General features: G+C 38.5%; 1 protein-coding gene across 1 annotated transcript; it reads right to left on the reverse strand.

The window, feature by feature from the left end:
* Window positions 1-251: 251 nt before the first annotated feature.
* PSAT1 (phosphoserine aminotransferase 1) lies at window positions 252-13,978 on the reverse strand. The gene is made up of 9 exons (XM_010283165.1): window positions 13,964-13,978; window positions 12,768-12,828; window positions 11,558-11,627; window positions 10,535-10,740; window positions 8,781-8,953; window positions 7,565-7,734; window positions 3,942-4,070; window positions 1,360-1,497; window positions 252-755 (listed from the first exon to the last, which is right to left on the reverse strand). The coding sequence occupies exons 1-9, from the start codon at window positions 13,976-13,978 to the stop codon at window positions 650-652; spliced, it is 1,068 nt and encodes a 355-aa protein (XP_010281467.1). The 3' UTR covers window positions 252-649.
* Window positions 13,979-14,927: the final 949 nt, after the last annotated feature.

The raw sequence follows: 14,927 nt of genomic DNA on the forward strand, positions 1-14,927 counted from the left end.
ACCAATAAATGATAATATCAAAAAAAGGCCCAGTCCTACAACAACTTTAACAGTGCGTATTGCTACATGGAACTATTATGATAGTACTTCAAGCATGGGAGCAGAAGTCTGAAGGCAAGGTCCTCAAGTTTGGAATACAGATATTAACTCCTAAATACTGCTGGAGGTATACTGTTGGAATATATCTGACAAACCAACTAGATATCCTCAGAGAACACTTAACATTAGTTCCAGCTTTACTGTGCAGTCACAGAATATTTGTAAAGCATTACAGAAAGCTTATGACAAATTTTGCCTCCTGACACTTACTGAAAACAAGGCATTGCTGAAGAAGTCGTTTCTAACTACAAGCAAGACTCAGATCCATAGCATCTTACAATGCTACTTGTATTTTAACTACACATTAAAAATACTGTTTTGCAAATTTTGGAACCAATCTTGATCAGTCTGGAAATTCTCACGTTCAGTAAAGCCAAGGCTGACAAGTCATTGCAAGATTGGGCCTCAATCCCCATGCAGTTAACTAAAATAGCTACAGGAACTAAAAGAAAATAGAACTTGTGTGCTACAGCTGTGCAGCACCACAGTAACTTTCAAACCCTTTAGCTTTTATTTCATAGATGTGCAGCATGGCTCTAGCCCCTGGGCATTATGACCGATGCATCTGCATGAAGCTTCTCATGAATGTTGCAAGCTTCTGAACATCTTCTACAGTCACCGCATTATATAAAGAGGCACGGATTCCTCCCACAGATCTGAATTGAAAAGAGGAGGGGAGAAAAAAATATAAAAGTTTTGTAAATTCTAAAAGACATTAACAACATTCACAGACATTTAAACCTACCCCTACTTCAAAGGGATAAAATTCACATTGTGTGAATCAGAAGCAACATTTAATTTTTCAAGGCAAGCTTGCAATCTAGAGAAACTCAGTATTTATTAGTTACTTACAGCTCCAATGCTGTAGCCCTGTGACATCAAAAAGCTATCTTTTTAAATCCCAAACAACACTGAACATGGGAAGGAACTCTTGCAACTAGGTAGACAAGCCATGTAATGGGAAGGCTCTATACGATGACGGAATCTGACCTCAAGAGTCACCTCTTTTGGCAATCACCCAGAGCCACATTTATCAAATTGGAGAAGAAAGCAGAATTAAGGAGAAAGCTCTCCAAGCCCCACCACACCTAAGCAGTAGTTGAGCCAGCAGTCTTTGATTACTGTCTCTAGACCACTATTCCCACATGGTGCCAAACCAAATAGAAGGAACATCTTGTGAGTGAGAAAGGCTGGTAAGTCAATGTACAACACCTGCAATTTATTCTGCACAGGAAAGGGATTCATCTGACTAATACTTACCGATGCCCTTTCAGAGATATCATGTTAAGTTCCACAGCTTTCTCAAGAAATTTCTTTTCCAGCGCTTCATCACCCTTGATACTACCAATACGGAAAGGAACATTCATTCTGCTTCGGTTCTTTTTCTCCACCGGACATCTAGAAAAGTTGCAGAACATAATGATAAACCCATTTTGTACTAAATTCACATTTTCAGCTATATGCAGTTTCAGAAAGTGAATAATTGTACCTCCCACCAAAGCCATTCCTCCATAACTGAAAAGATCATTACTTTCTGTGAAAGAAAGGAACCTCCCTTTTTTAACCAGAAACAGTAAGCGGAAGGCTTATTAACCCTCCCTGACACACTCAAAACTGCCCCAGAGAAATGCACATGAGGCTTGTAAACAGAGCCAATTTAAAAAAGTAATAAAAACCACCACCCCACCCTCAGTCTCAGTAACATTCCCCGGGTAAGTGAGGTTCACAGTGAACTTTGACTAAGTCTCAAGAAGTTTCTTCTCCATCTTTAAAGACTGACACATTTTTACTCAGCTAGTGACAAGTGCTACCAGAATTGAGCTTGACTCAGCTAAACAGAGCTAAAGGAAGCATAAGAACGTAGCATAAGGAAATTTCCATGGACGTTAGAGACTTCTGTTAGTGGTTTCAGTCCACCTTCTACGTTCATATTGTTCAGAATCATGAACATCTCAGGTAGATCAGAGATATCTCTAGAATAAATCTTGCATTGCATGGCCACAATACGTATGAGGTTATTTTGTAAAGGTAAGAATAGTTGGGGGGGAAGACTTAAATATTTTTCTTTAGTGCTTCTAGTTACAAAGGAGATATAAAGCCTCCAGATTTATTCTTTCCTCAGGCTGTGATGTAGATTCTTGCAGGGATTCATGAGGAGTAAGTTCTCATAAACTGCATATAAATTTCATATCTATTATTATTCTATCTGACAAAAAACGGGTATCATTCTCTTTTAGTTCCTCCCTTGCTTCTTTGTACAGATGTCTCCATTATGAAAGGTAAAAAGATCAATTGTATCTGTCTATGCAAATTTCTTGCTTCAGATGCAACCAGGAAAACACTCTTCAAAGAGGCCTACGCTTGTAAGCATTCCCATATTTGAATAACTGTAGCTATAACTATAGTTTTTAGACAATCCGGTTGCTATTAGGCAATCCAATGTAACTCGGTGCTCAGACTTTGGAAAGCGAACTGTGAATGGCACACAGCACTTTGTGGAAGAAAGTGCCCATTTGCTAAATGGCTTGTCACACTGCTTACCCAGTGAAGCATGCCACAGATTAGATGGCATATTTAAGCTGGGAAGGCAGCTTCAGATAAATCTTCCTTTTAGTCATGGATACAATAAAAAAATCCACAGTCTTAACTATATTGCTTAGTAAGATGCATACAGCTCAGTGAAGCTTGCTTTGCCTTCCCAGTTGACTATTTACCATCCCATCTGCATTGCATTTCCCACTCACAGCCTTGCAGACCAGCTTGCCAGAAACAGATTTCCATTTGTCATAAAATGCTTTTTCAAGGCTTCATTTGCTTACCAAGGTTTATAAAAAAACCCTCAGGATTTCAGTAGAGTAAGATCACAAGCCTGATCATGACAGTGCTAAAGGCAAAGCTGTTCTCATTAACTAAATGGATAAGCAAAATGTATTAAATATTATGATGAAACTATATTCCTGCCAATTAACATTGCAGCCAGCTTTAACTTCAAATCCAAATTTAATTTGACCTATCCTAACTTTGACTTGAAAGTTAATTAGGTCCCAAAATGGTTGATTTTATACTGAAGGGGAAAGTAATCTGCAGTTTCATAGTCAATTACTAGTTTTTGAGCTTGGCGAACATTAGAACTATTCCAAATCACAATATCAGCTTTTAACTATACATATTTTGGGTCCTATGAACTCAAAAATACCTTGCAACAATATGTGGAAAAAAATTAAAGGGTTAAATCTGCTTTGGAAAACCGTCAGAAATAACTGAAGAAAAGAAACTGTACATGAAGAAAATTTTTATTACATCTAGGTCTGATCTGTCCATTTTCTATTTCAGAAAGTGTTTTGGAACTTCATACAATTAGCTAATAAAAACACTCTGCTTGACAGAAAAAAAAGTAGAGTCTGACTACTGAAGGAGATGGTAGGAAGAATATGATGCAAAAGTGGTCTCCACAACTTCTTGTAAGCCACTTTCTGTTTTGGCATGTTATTTCCCCAAGAGATTCAGTAAGCATACAACAGAATCTGCATATCTGTTTTTGGTATACACTTTTCCTAGGCTCCTGCCTTTTATTACATTTAGAACATATGGTATTAATATGCTTCATAACTGATTTGTGCAGGATAACTTGAAATAACTATCCAAGGACGAGTGTCATTCCAGTAGGAAGTTAAGTGAATGGTTTGCACAAATAATTCCTGTAGGGTTCTAGGATTCCTTAAAATCTCTATATACTGAAAAGGTAGTTTTAAAAATATACCTCAGTCAGACTCTTAAAAGGTATGAATATGTTTGTCTCTGCAACAAATATTGCAACCAAAGAGAAAAGCATAGCAACTTACACATAGAATCCATTAGATTTGTCTATAATATCATAAATCATTCGTGACTTGATTAAACTAAGCTTATCCATAGCTGCAGCTCCGCCATTGTTCTTTATCCATTCCAGTACCAATCCCATGATATAAATACTGCAAGAAAAAAGAACATTTTTCAGTCAGATTATTTAAAACAGAAAAAGATAACAGTCCTGTTTAATAGTTCAAAATGTTATGTTTGATTTTAGGGTGCTTGAGATTAACTACTCAGAATCTTCACTATTTTGCAAGTTACAACAATTCTAAGCACACAGTATTTTCTGGACACAGATGAAGTATCCTGAAATTCAAATGCTACACAAACCTGTTGGACCAAACTTAATCCTTTGTACCCCAGAAGGACAAGTCCTGCAGCTCTGCAGTGCTCCCAAGGGCATCCCCAGGCATGCTGCATGGACTGACAGTTCATTGACCACACAACTGCCTGACAAGTGCTAGAAAGAGGCAGTTAGCACAAAAGTTAGTGGCATCCCCCCTAAGCAGGTGCTCTAACAAAGAGGCGGGGTGAAGGGGTGAATCCCAAATGTTTATGTACGTTAATAATGCTAGAAATCTAATCCCATTATTACAAATGTTAAATAAAAAATATAATTCCATTTCTGTCTGAAAAGACCTTTTTCCCCACATGAACAGTGACATTTGGCGAAACAAATAATGATATATTATGGTTTATTATTCATTATCATTCAAGTTCTAAGTAGAGATCTGGAAGTCTACTGGCATCATATGGCTTGGGACCAAGTATTTCAATGCTAGTTACCAAGTGCAACATAAAAAAATCCCCCAGGCCTTTTGCCTTTGTGCTTTTGCTACAAACTCAGCTTGTTCAAGTTCAGGCATTTCCCACGACTACAACACTTTACATAATAAAGTGTTCACAAGTTTTTATGGCATATTTCCAACAAGTTTGCTTTTATTAATCCCTTCATTACAGATTCCAAGGGAGTGCTCAGAGAACATTACCCTGCAAGGTTCCCTAACACAAATCTAGCAGCGGACTGTATTAAACTTTGTTACTTTTTAATTTTTCAGGGGATGCCAGGGTCAAATCTTTGAATGCTGCAGAAAGAAGGCAGAACAACCAGGGTTACCGGCTTTTATACACAGCACCTCATAGCTTTGAGAGCAGAATATCACCACACTTATGACAGCATGCTGTCAACTACCCCAGTGTAAAGGATGTAAGTGAAGTATAGCCTAGGCCCTTGCCAAATATACAGGGCCACATTCACTTCCTGCCCTCACTTCCTTGAGGGAAGCTTCTTGGACAAGTAAGGTTTAAAGAATTCAGCCTTAGAGTCATCCACAAGACCCAGCCAGCTGAAATCTTCTACCTTTCTTTCATGTCAGTCAAAATGATGTTTCTGGAGCAATTTTAAATGCAAAATAAACCCTTGGAGCTTCGGAAATGAGATTTTTATAGCAAATTCATTGTTAATTTTAGCAAAGCAGATTAGGGTCAAAAAGTCAAGCTCTGTAGTGCCAAGAGGTTAAAGCCATTAGCATTACCTTAATTTAATTTCACATCCTGCTGGAGTAGCTTTTGCAAATTCAGTTAATATTTCCTGCCTGTTTGCCAGCAAACCATTAGAGAGTGCAAGCGAAAGAGTAGAGAAAAAGAACTAAGACGCTTTGCCAGTTCCTTACAAAAAATGGAACAGGCATTTACAGCCAAGCCAAACAGATGTGCACCCTGCCAACACTTCAGTCTGTGTTACATTATGGATTCTGGAGTGTACTCTAAAGCGGGTCTGTAGCATGAAGTGAAATCTGGCAAAGACAGTGATCAGAAAGGAGAAGGACTATTAGTTCAACTTCATTTCTGCTCCCTTAATCTCCCATTACCCTGTTAATGTTACTGACATACTGAGTTACAGGTAAAGCAGCACTTTCTTTTCAGAAGTTTTTCACAGTGGCTAAAACAAAGCAAGTTAAATTATGCAGCTTCTCAAACCAGAGGAGCAACACTTTTCAATGCTGAGATTAAATAGAACTTTGGTTTTTCAAATGGAAATAGCTTTGTACTTGGAAAACCTGAATCGCTGGCTTTAAAATCTGGCATGTGCAAGTACATAGTGTCCAAAACTGTATGTGTGACTTGGCAGCAAGGAAAATGATCATGAAATAGAGGCTTTATCCATCACTGGGAGAAGACACACGTACTGCTCATGTTACAAAGCTACATTCAGCAAGAAGACAAGAATCTGGAAACATTGTAAGGTTAATTCTTGTCTTAGACACCAGCCCTAAGGATATTGGGTATACACAGCCAATAGCACAAGCGGGCTGACAGCAAGAATACACCATTACGGCACTACATACTCTACAGTATGCATAGCCTTGGGAAACTAGTTGTGCATTGTGAAGTCTGGAATAAACATATGCTCACACGTTTTATTGTTCTTTTGATAAATTGAGATAACTGCCTCTGTCATCGCGACAGTACACCTCATAGTGAGCATCAGCAGATTCAGAGATACAGTTTGTCTCACTTAAACTTCTACTGAATTTAAGCAAGCAATGGCATTAAGGTAGGCTTTATACACAGGAATCACCATGCTTTATGCCTATACAGTGCATTTGACATCTATTGGACATCATTATGCAACTTAAGTTTGCCAGTTCTGGCACATACAAAAAAACCCTCTAAAACCAGAGATTAAACATCAACAATATAAGATCGCATTATCAAATTACCTGGATCAAAAGAAAACCTTATCTTTAAAAGTAGAAATCACTATTTTCAAAGTAATTAAGAACCTTCTGGGGAAAAAGGGTACCTGGTTTGAAGATTTTCTTTATAATTATCATTTTAGTGGATATTGCTATAAAAATGCTCCAGATTAAAAATGGGTAGATACTGACTCAAAACCTAAACATTCCAGTAGCAAAGCATCATCTTGCTAGCTATCAGAAACTAGGAGATAGTAATTTTAAAAGAGCAAACTGTAGTCTGTTTTACTTCTTGCAAGCATGAAATCATCAGGTACATGCCAATTTCATGGTCTTGATTGCTAGCAATGAAGATTATGAAGCTAGACTGATTTTATTTTTGGATGCCAAGTCTAACTGAGACAGTACTTAAAGAAATATGAAAAGTTGTACTACAGAATAAAGCAAAGCACTGACTAAAATGCCTTTTTTAAAAAGATCTTTTACAGGGATAGGGATCTGGAGGTTCAAATGCTGAGAACAACTGCAGAGGAAATTAAATCAAATTGGTACCAAGTGTTGAAGAAGCAAGACTAAGTGCCAAATTACCTACTTGCAATGATAGAAGCATCACCACTGATTTGATTAGAGTTGTGTTCATCTAAGTCAGAATTGGATCCTGAAACTTCTACAATGGAATTATGACATAGCATTTACTTCTAAAAATATTATGTCCTTTATGGCCGAGTCCCACTAGGCAACATCAGAGCCTACTACAGACACTTCCCATGTTTACACAGGAATCATGTGAAACACTCCAACATAACAGTGACTTGAAGGCAAAATACTCAACTCCTGAAACTCTTTGATAAGAGCAGCAGATGGCAGTGAAGTAGCTTTCTGAATAAGAGATACCAAATAGCAGGGTAAGTTACCTGTAGCACGGTGGAGTGTTATACAAAGAGCCATTTGTTGCTTGTGTTTTGTAATCCAGTACTACAGGGCATTCTTTCAGTGCAAATCCCAGCAAGTCCTCACGTACTATTACAACAGTAACTCCAGCACAGCCAACATTCTTCTGAGCACCAGCAAAAATAACACCAAACTTCAACAGAAAAAAAGAGAAGGACTTGCTACATGCATTGACTAGTAGATCTTATAACCGAGTAACACAGCAGTATCGTTATACAACAGGCATAGAACTCAGTTGAACAGCTTGGAGAACGTGTTGAAAATGAGCAAGTTGTAGGTCAAAGAAGAGTTAGATGAAGTTCTGATTTCAAAGTGCATTTACAGCTACAGTTGTTATCCCATCTATGTCCATTATCAGAACCATGTACCTTCATTCAACTGAGGAAGATAATCACAGAATTCCCAATGATTTGCTAAATATTTATTTAGTAGCCACAAATAATTCTCAAGGCAGTCTATCCCCATTTCACATTATTTTTAGTAAATTTGCTTGGCATAAATTCAAACATAGACCACAGTATTTTCAACTGATCTGGTATTTCAGAACAGGCATCACATAATCCACCTGTTCAAAGAGGCGGGTCAGGAAAGGCCCAGATGAATGCATTAACAATTGCCCCTTTTTCTATACACAGGTAAGAAAGGTCAAACATGCTACTTCACTAGTCAGTAACACTTCCCACAGGTAACACACTTTACAGCCATAAGCAAGTACTATGTTATGCCTCTATTCTCTATGAAACAGATACAGTAACTGAGCCACAGGAAACTTTAGCAGCTTAAAAGGGTTTACAGAATTTCCATGTAAGAGGCAGGATCAAAAATCCTGATTCACAGTACCCTGCTATAGCCATATATGCTATCTACAGATTAAATATGATTCAGAAGACACCTTTCAGCTACAGCATCAGTGAAGACAAATTATCTTGGACAGCTATTAACATGCACAATTTCTACCTATTTCAATATGCTTTTAGTAAAAGAGAACAAAATATAGACATTTACAGCTCAAACTTTAAATTCCAACATTTGTATTCACCATCAAATACCAAATTAACAAATCATGATTTCCTTAATTTCACTACTTAGTGTCTCTGGCCATCCGGAAATTTCAGAGTGCCTAATTATACGATTCAAGTTTGAAAATGCTTTGTCCGGCCACTGTGTTCAATACTGTACCTTGGAAACGTCCACAGGTCTGGACAGGAAGTTTGATGACATATCACAAACCAAGACTGCTCCTTTGACATCAGGTACAAAGTCAAACTCCACACCATGAACAGTCTCATTAGCACAGTAATAAACATAAGATGCATCTGGATTAAGATTCCAAGTGCTTGGGTCGGGAATGTCTGAGACAGACAAAAAAGAAAACCAAAGGTCACTGGAGACAAGTAATTTCCCTGGCATGCAATTTTACTTGAACACGGGACTTCAGTGCAAAGCCAGAACGATTCTGCAGTGTAAAGTATTAATTAGCTTGTTACCAGGATGTAATAAGTTATCTGCAAAGGAAATACACCAATGCATTCCCAAAATTCTGTGGTGAGCCATCATTAAGCTGGCAAACACTCTTCTGGTTTTCAGCCCTTATTCCCCAAGGGATTTTCATCAGATTTGCAATCCTAGACTACAAACTACTGCCCTAGGGGTGCAAAACAGCATTTCAGAGGAATTCAGACACTGGGTCCAAGAACCTTCCTGATGCCTTTGGAACTACTGAAACATCCAAATTCTCACTGGTAAAGTTCTCTAAAGCTGTGTTTCTGTACATCCCCAGAAGCATTTCAGTCTCGTCCAAGCTGAACACAAGGTTACCTACCTCCCATTTAAGCCTTGCAACTGATTTACAAAACTAAGATTTCCTCTATCAACAGGCAGTATACAGGCATGCCCTGACAGCACAGAACAGGTTTTGCACAGAATAAACTGTTGCTCTTCCTTCTTTCTCCAAAACATGGAGGAAAGGGGAGGAAGAAATGCCACTATTACCTCCACCATTATTTACTGCCTCTCCCCTCACCTACAGCTGCCAAATGGTGAATACATTCCTTAACTAGGAAGTTATAGGTTCAATTCCTTGCTGTGCCTCCATGGATATAAGCTTATCTTCCAGTGCCCTAATCATCAGTTCATATAGTAAATTGTATGGGGATATTCTTTCTCTTTCCTGGTGCCACTCTTCCCAGCTCAAATGCTATAATTTGGACCAGAGGGCACAAAAGAAAGCATGACTAGGAGGAGTAGAAACCAGAACTCAAGTGTCCCTGCTCCAAGAATTAATGTATCTCCAGTGCCAAATTGCACACTTAAAATGTTCTTGAAACAGACTCTCAAATTCCCAATGCCTCAACTACAGTTAACTTTTTTCCTTCTACACTGTGGTCATTCACATTATGTCATGTCCAGTAACAAGCTTCAAAAGAAGTTGAAAATGCCTCTTGTATTTCAGAGCCTGTTATGACACATGGGTAGGGAAGGTAAGTACTTGGGAACCCTTGAAAGAAGGAAACAGAATGCAGGTCCCCCATCTCCTAGGCCAACAAGGTTAAAATCCCAGACATGTTTCTAAATTTCAGAGCAATCTCACTGAGTGTACCTGAAACACCTCACAATAGCCCTGCAAATAGCTTAAGAACGCTGTTAAATCACAAAGAAAAGCAGACAGCGCAGACCATTTCCCTACTAATACACATTTGCTTCTCGCCACTTATTTTCTGGGATCTCCTCTGCCTAGCTTAACAGATATTTTCTGTTAAACCATCTAACGGATCTCCCAGCAATGAACATTGAGAGATGTGGCAAGCAATATTCTGACGGCTGGGCAGTCAACTCTAATTTACGTTCAACAATCCAATAGCCGAGTTGAACCAATTTTTAGAGTGATTCAAAAAGCTAAGCATTCACATGGATGGATGTAATCATCAACTTACTTGTATAGGTTCCTAGTTTTGGATGAACAATATTCACTTTGGCATATTTCTCTGCTTCTTTAGCTGCTTTTGCTGACCAAGCTCCAGTAACCACATAGTCTGCATGTCTTCCCTCCTTTAAACCGATCAGATTAAGTGGGACTGCACTGAACTGACCAGATCCACCTCCTTGGAGGAAAATAACTTTGTAGTTTTCCGGTATATTGCTGCATGCAAGAAATAACCGTTTATATTATTCCCAGAAGACACAGAATGCATACTACTTGATACTATGCATTTAACAGCAACTGAGGAAGAACACTGTTGCTTTACAAGACTCTTTGCCAAGAGGTTAGACCAAATCCCATAAGCTTACCTCAGCACTGGTCTTGAGCAACAACTTAAGTATTAAGAGTAATGCTATACATTTTACTGATAAAAATTTGCTGAAAAAATCTTTTTAACCCAAGCATTAAGCAAATTCACTCCTGAGCAGTCCTACTACCATAGTACACACAAACCTGAAAGATATTCCAGCAGGATGAATGCTCACTTGCAATTTTGTCTGTTAGTAGCTTCATGGCTTTTCTGTCAGGCTAGGAACCTCACACCAAAGTGCTCACAGTAAATTTCAGCTTTGAGACCCTTCAGTTTGCAAGTGCAACTGTACAGTAAATTGTACTTGCAGAGCAACTGCCATAAGGAGTTGTTCATACAGTCACAAAAATTACTTGTTCAAATTATGCATTAAAATCCTTCTGCCAATTCTGGCTGTGACTAAATTAAAATTTCGGAAGAAAGTCAACTAGTCAGTGTACAGCAGACACATAAAAAGGATCTTAACCTAAATGTCCTTTGTAACATTCAAGTAAGTCAGCATCAAACAGAAGACCAATGTCATCTACAAGATTATTACTCTATCAGACACAGTATCCAAACAAAAAACCACAAACAGGTTCTTTCAAGGAAAGGCTCCATGTTAGTCATTATTGCTGCAACTAGCACAAGCATAAAACAAAAATAAGCAGGAAGTAACTCACTTACAGCAATTCACGCATGAGATTTTCAGCTGTATTTAAAATTTTTGTGAAATCTGAGGTCCGATGGCTCATTTCTTTGGTGGAAAGGAAAGATGAGATAACATGAAACAAAATGGTAATACATGAATGCAATTTAAAATTGTGTTAAGCTTTAAACCTTTTACACTACAGACCCAAATGCCTGAAGGCTTCCATTCCCAGTTGCAACTCCTTTTTTTTTTGCTGAGCCTTCCTAAATACCCACACAGGACTTATACCTCCAGTCTTGTCCGGATCCAGGCAAATCCAGTCCACTCACATTTCACTTCCACATGCCCTTACTACCCCCAGGAACAACTACATCTGTGTGAAAAAATACTCCCTAGAAAGTTGTAGGTTTTCCTCACTATAAGAATGCTCTCTGCTACTGATGTTGTAGCAAGTATAGAGTAAGGTACAGGGGTTTGTTTTGTTCTTTTATTTTTAAACATGGTTTCTTAATGCAGTAATCCCAATTAACCATTAAGGACACTTAAAAGGAATTGGTATTATTAAATCCATATTCTTTCTTACATCTGTAAGAGTGTACAATTTAAACATGAATCCAAATCCTGCAGAAACTGCTACACATTCTACTTTTAGCAAACAGTTTCACAGGACTAGTAAAACACTGACCATCTTCTTGCATAAGATTTTTGTGCAACTGGGTCTGAAAAGCCAGTGGGCTACACATATGGCACAGAAGACACCTGCTCCTTATGACAGGACAGCATTGCCTTCCTAATGGAAAGGACGGTATACATGAAACCTGAAACATTTTGCCACATAGATACCATATGTAGTATCTCATATACTAAATACATATATATGCATACACGTGTATAGTATGTGCATACATACACAGTATTTTAGAGATTGTTGTGGGGTTTTTTATATATTGCCCATACATACACCCTCCCCACCCAAAGATCCAAAAGTACTAATGTTTTGCATATGAATAGTAATCTTTTTTGTTTCTAGTCCTTTGTTTTGGATCACTAAATATCTGGCTATATATCATTTTATAGTCTCCTGATGACTAGTAGAAAAGCAGCATGAAAAAGTATTCTCTGGACATACATGTTACCAGAATAAGGTATTAGAAAAGGAGCTGAAAGACCAAGATCAAAAACTCTTATTAAACAATTTGGTTAAACATCTACATTCTGAAAAATACAGAATTTTTAAAGTCTTACCAAGAACACTTATGCCAAGTCCTTTGTAGTCCACCAATTCTTTCTGTGCTTCTAACAATACCTAAAAAAAAGAAAAAAATCCACAAATAAATTAAGGGACTTTTCCACTATCTGCAGTCACTGATGCATCATGCATATGTCAGCTGCTCCATATAGCAATAACCTGACACTTGTCAAGTGAGATTAGTAGAAGTATAGTCACCGATATAATTTGGTTGTATCTAGTAGCTGAAGGCTTTTCACAAGGTAGCATAATTAAAATCACACATTTGTTGTGCAGACCGTGTTTTAAATTATTATTTTAACAGTTCGATTTCAGAATGATTTCAAGGAAGGGGATGGAACTCCCAACCTTTTACAGGATTATTAATATTTGCATGTGTACTCTTCCTAATCTGGCATCTTAAATCCCCACCCCTCCACCCTGGGTTCTTTCACTTGACTTGTACAAATAGGACAACCAAGGTATTGAGGCAAACAAAGGAAAAAATCAGCTTAGATAATTGGATACCTCAAATGACCCAACAAGACAAGGCCTGGTTTCACAGAATGAACCCCTGCACTTTTTCCAAGATGAGCATTCTCTATGTTACTGACAGTTAAGAAAGAAACGAAGCAAAATTTTGAGACAACAAAAAAACACAGGTCACTCCTAGAAGACCTAGCCAGGTAATCTGCTGCTTCAGTCTTCCATTTTTCTTTCTCCTCCCCTAGCTCTCGCATATCACCAAAGTGGAACTGGAAGCTGTAGATCAGTGGTTGGAAGCTAATTTCAGTAAATTCTTGTGTGAGAGCCAGAACATTCTTAGTTCCTCCTAAATGAAGCAGGAGGAAAGGGAGCCCCAGTAGAAATGCCACCACAAGAAGTGCTGTATGCATGCGCCCCAGGATCTGCCAAGAAACCACATGCTCTGAACAGTTGCAGGAACGAGAAACCTACCCTGCTGACAGGGTATCTGCCTGGCCTGTCAACTGTAACAGCTGGTCACAAGAGGTCAACCAGAACCAGCTGTGCTGCTTTTGATGTTAGAGATTGTGAAGTTTTAACCACTGTGTTTCACATGCAAACTTACTCATGCCAGAGGAGGGGGAAAAAAGTCGAAGGGAACACACAGACCACTAGAAAGTGCTTGTTAAGCTGCTTGATAACATCCAGTTCTGTTAGTAACGTTCTTTATCTGACAATCTGCACAGGCCTTACAGTAGCACATTTAGGATATGCCTTTTAATAGCCATGAAGAGCTCTGTCCACCTTCTTGCTTCGGTGAGTCCCAGCGCTTCCCACAATCAAAGTGTAGCAATGGAGGTGATGCAGTAGTCCGTTTAAGAGTACTGCATTTTTCAAGAGGGGAAAACAGATTAATAATACGGAGTTCAGCTATGCTCGCTTCAAACCCTAACCCCAGCTCTCAGTACCCTCTGTTGGAGGGTTGCATACTGCCGCAGTTTAAAGAGGAGCTCCTTTTGGAGCCAAGGGTTCAAGACAGAACAAATTTGCACAATTTGCTACAAAATTGCAAGTTTGTAGATTTTGCGCATAATCTGCAAAAGGACATCACCAGAAGAGAGGAGAGGGGGAAAAAAAAGCTGCTGTACAGCAAATTTTTTTACATAAAGAAAATCGTTACAGAAATAACACGTAAAATAACAAAGAAATCCATGAAGGAAACTAAGAAAAGAACAAAAAAAAAAAATCCCACAATACATAACTCTTACATTGAAAGTCAGATGCATACAATTTGGTTGAAACCACCCCCTCTCCATATGTAACTGGATAATCTATGGCTGCTGATGCAACTTCCCAGAGGGTTGAGTCTACACTATACTCATTATCGTTTTTAAATAAAGACCTCTCAGGGAACTACCATGTATTTTATTTTATTTTATCAGCTGACAAATAACAAACCCAATATAGCTTGTGCATCTGAGGACTCGCTTTCCACCCCAAAACTGATACTGCCCCTGATGAACGACCACATGATCGGATTCAGGAAAAACTCCGGGAGAGCAATCCTAAAACCACATTAGGCTGCGTTTCCAAAACAAAAAAAACCACGAAATTAGCAGAGCATTTAATCGGGTGGGGAGGGGGAGAAAAAATGAGGTTTCGTTGTTATGTCGGTAATTCTTTTTATTACCATTTACTCCAGCTTCCTCCAG

This window comes from Phaethon lepturus, unplaced genomic scaffold (assembly GCF_000687285.1).
Source record: "Phaethon lepturus isolate BGI_N335 unplaced genomic scaffold, ASM68728v1 scaffold3163, whole genome shotgun sequence".
Taxonomy (NCBI): Eukaryota; Metazoa; Chordata; class Aves; order Phaethontiformes; family Phaethontidae; genus Phaethon; species Phaethon lepturus.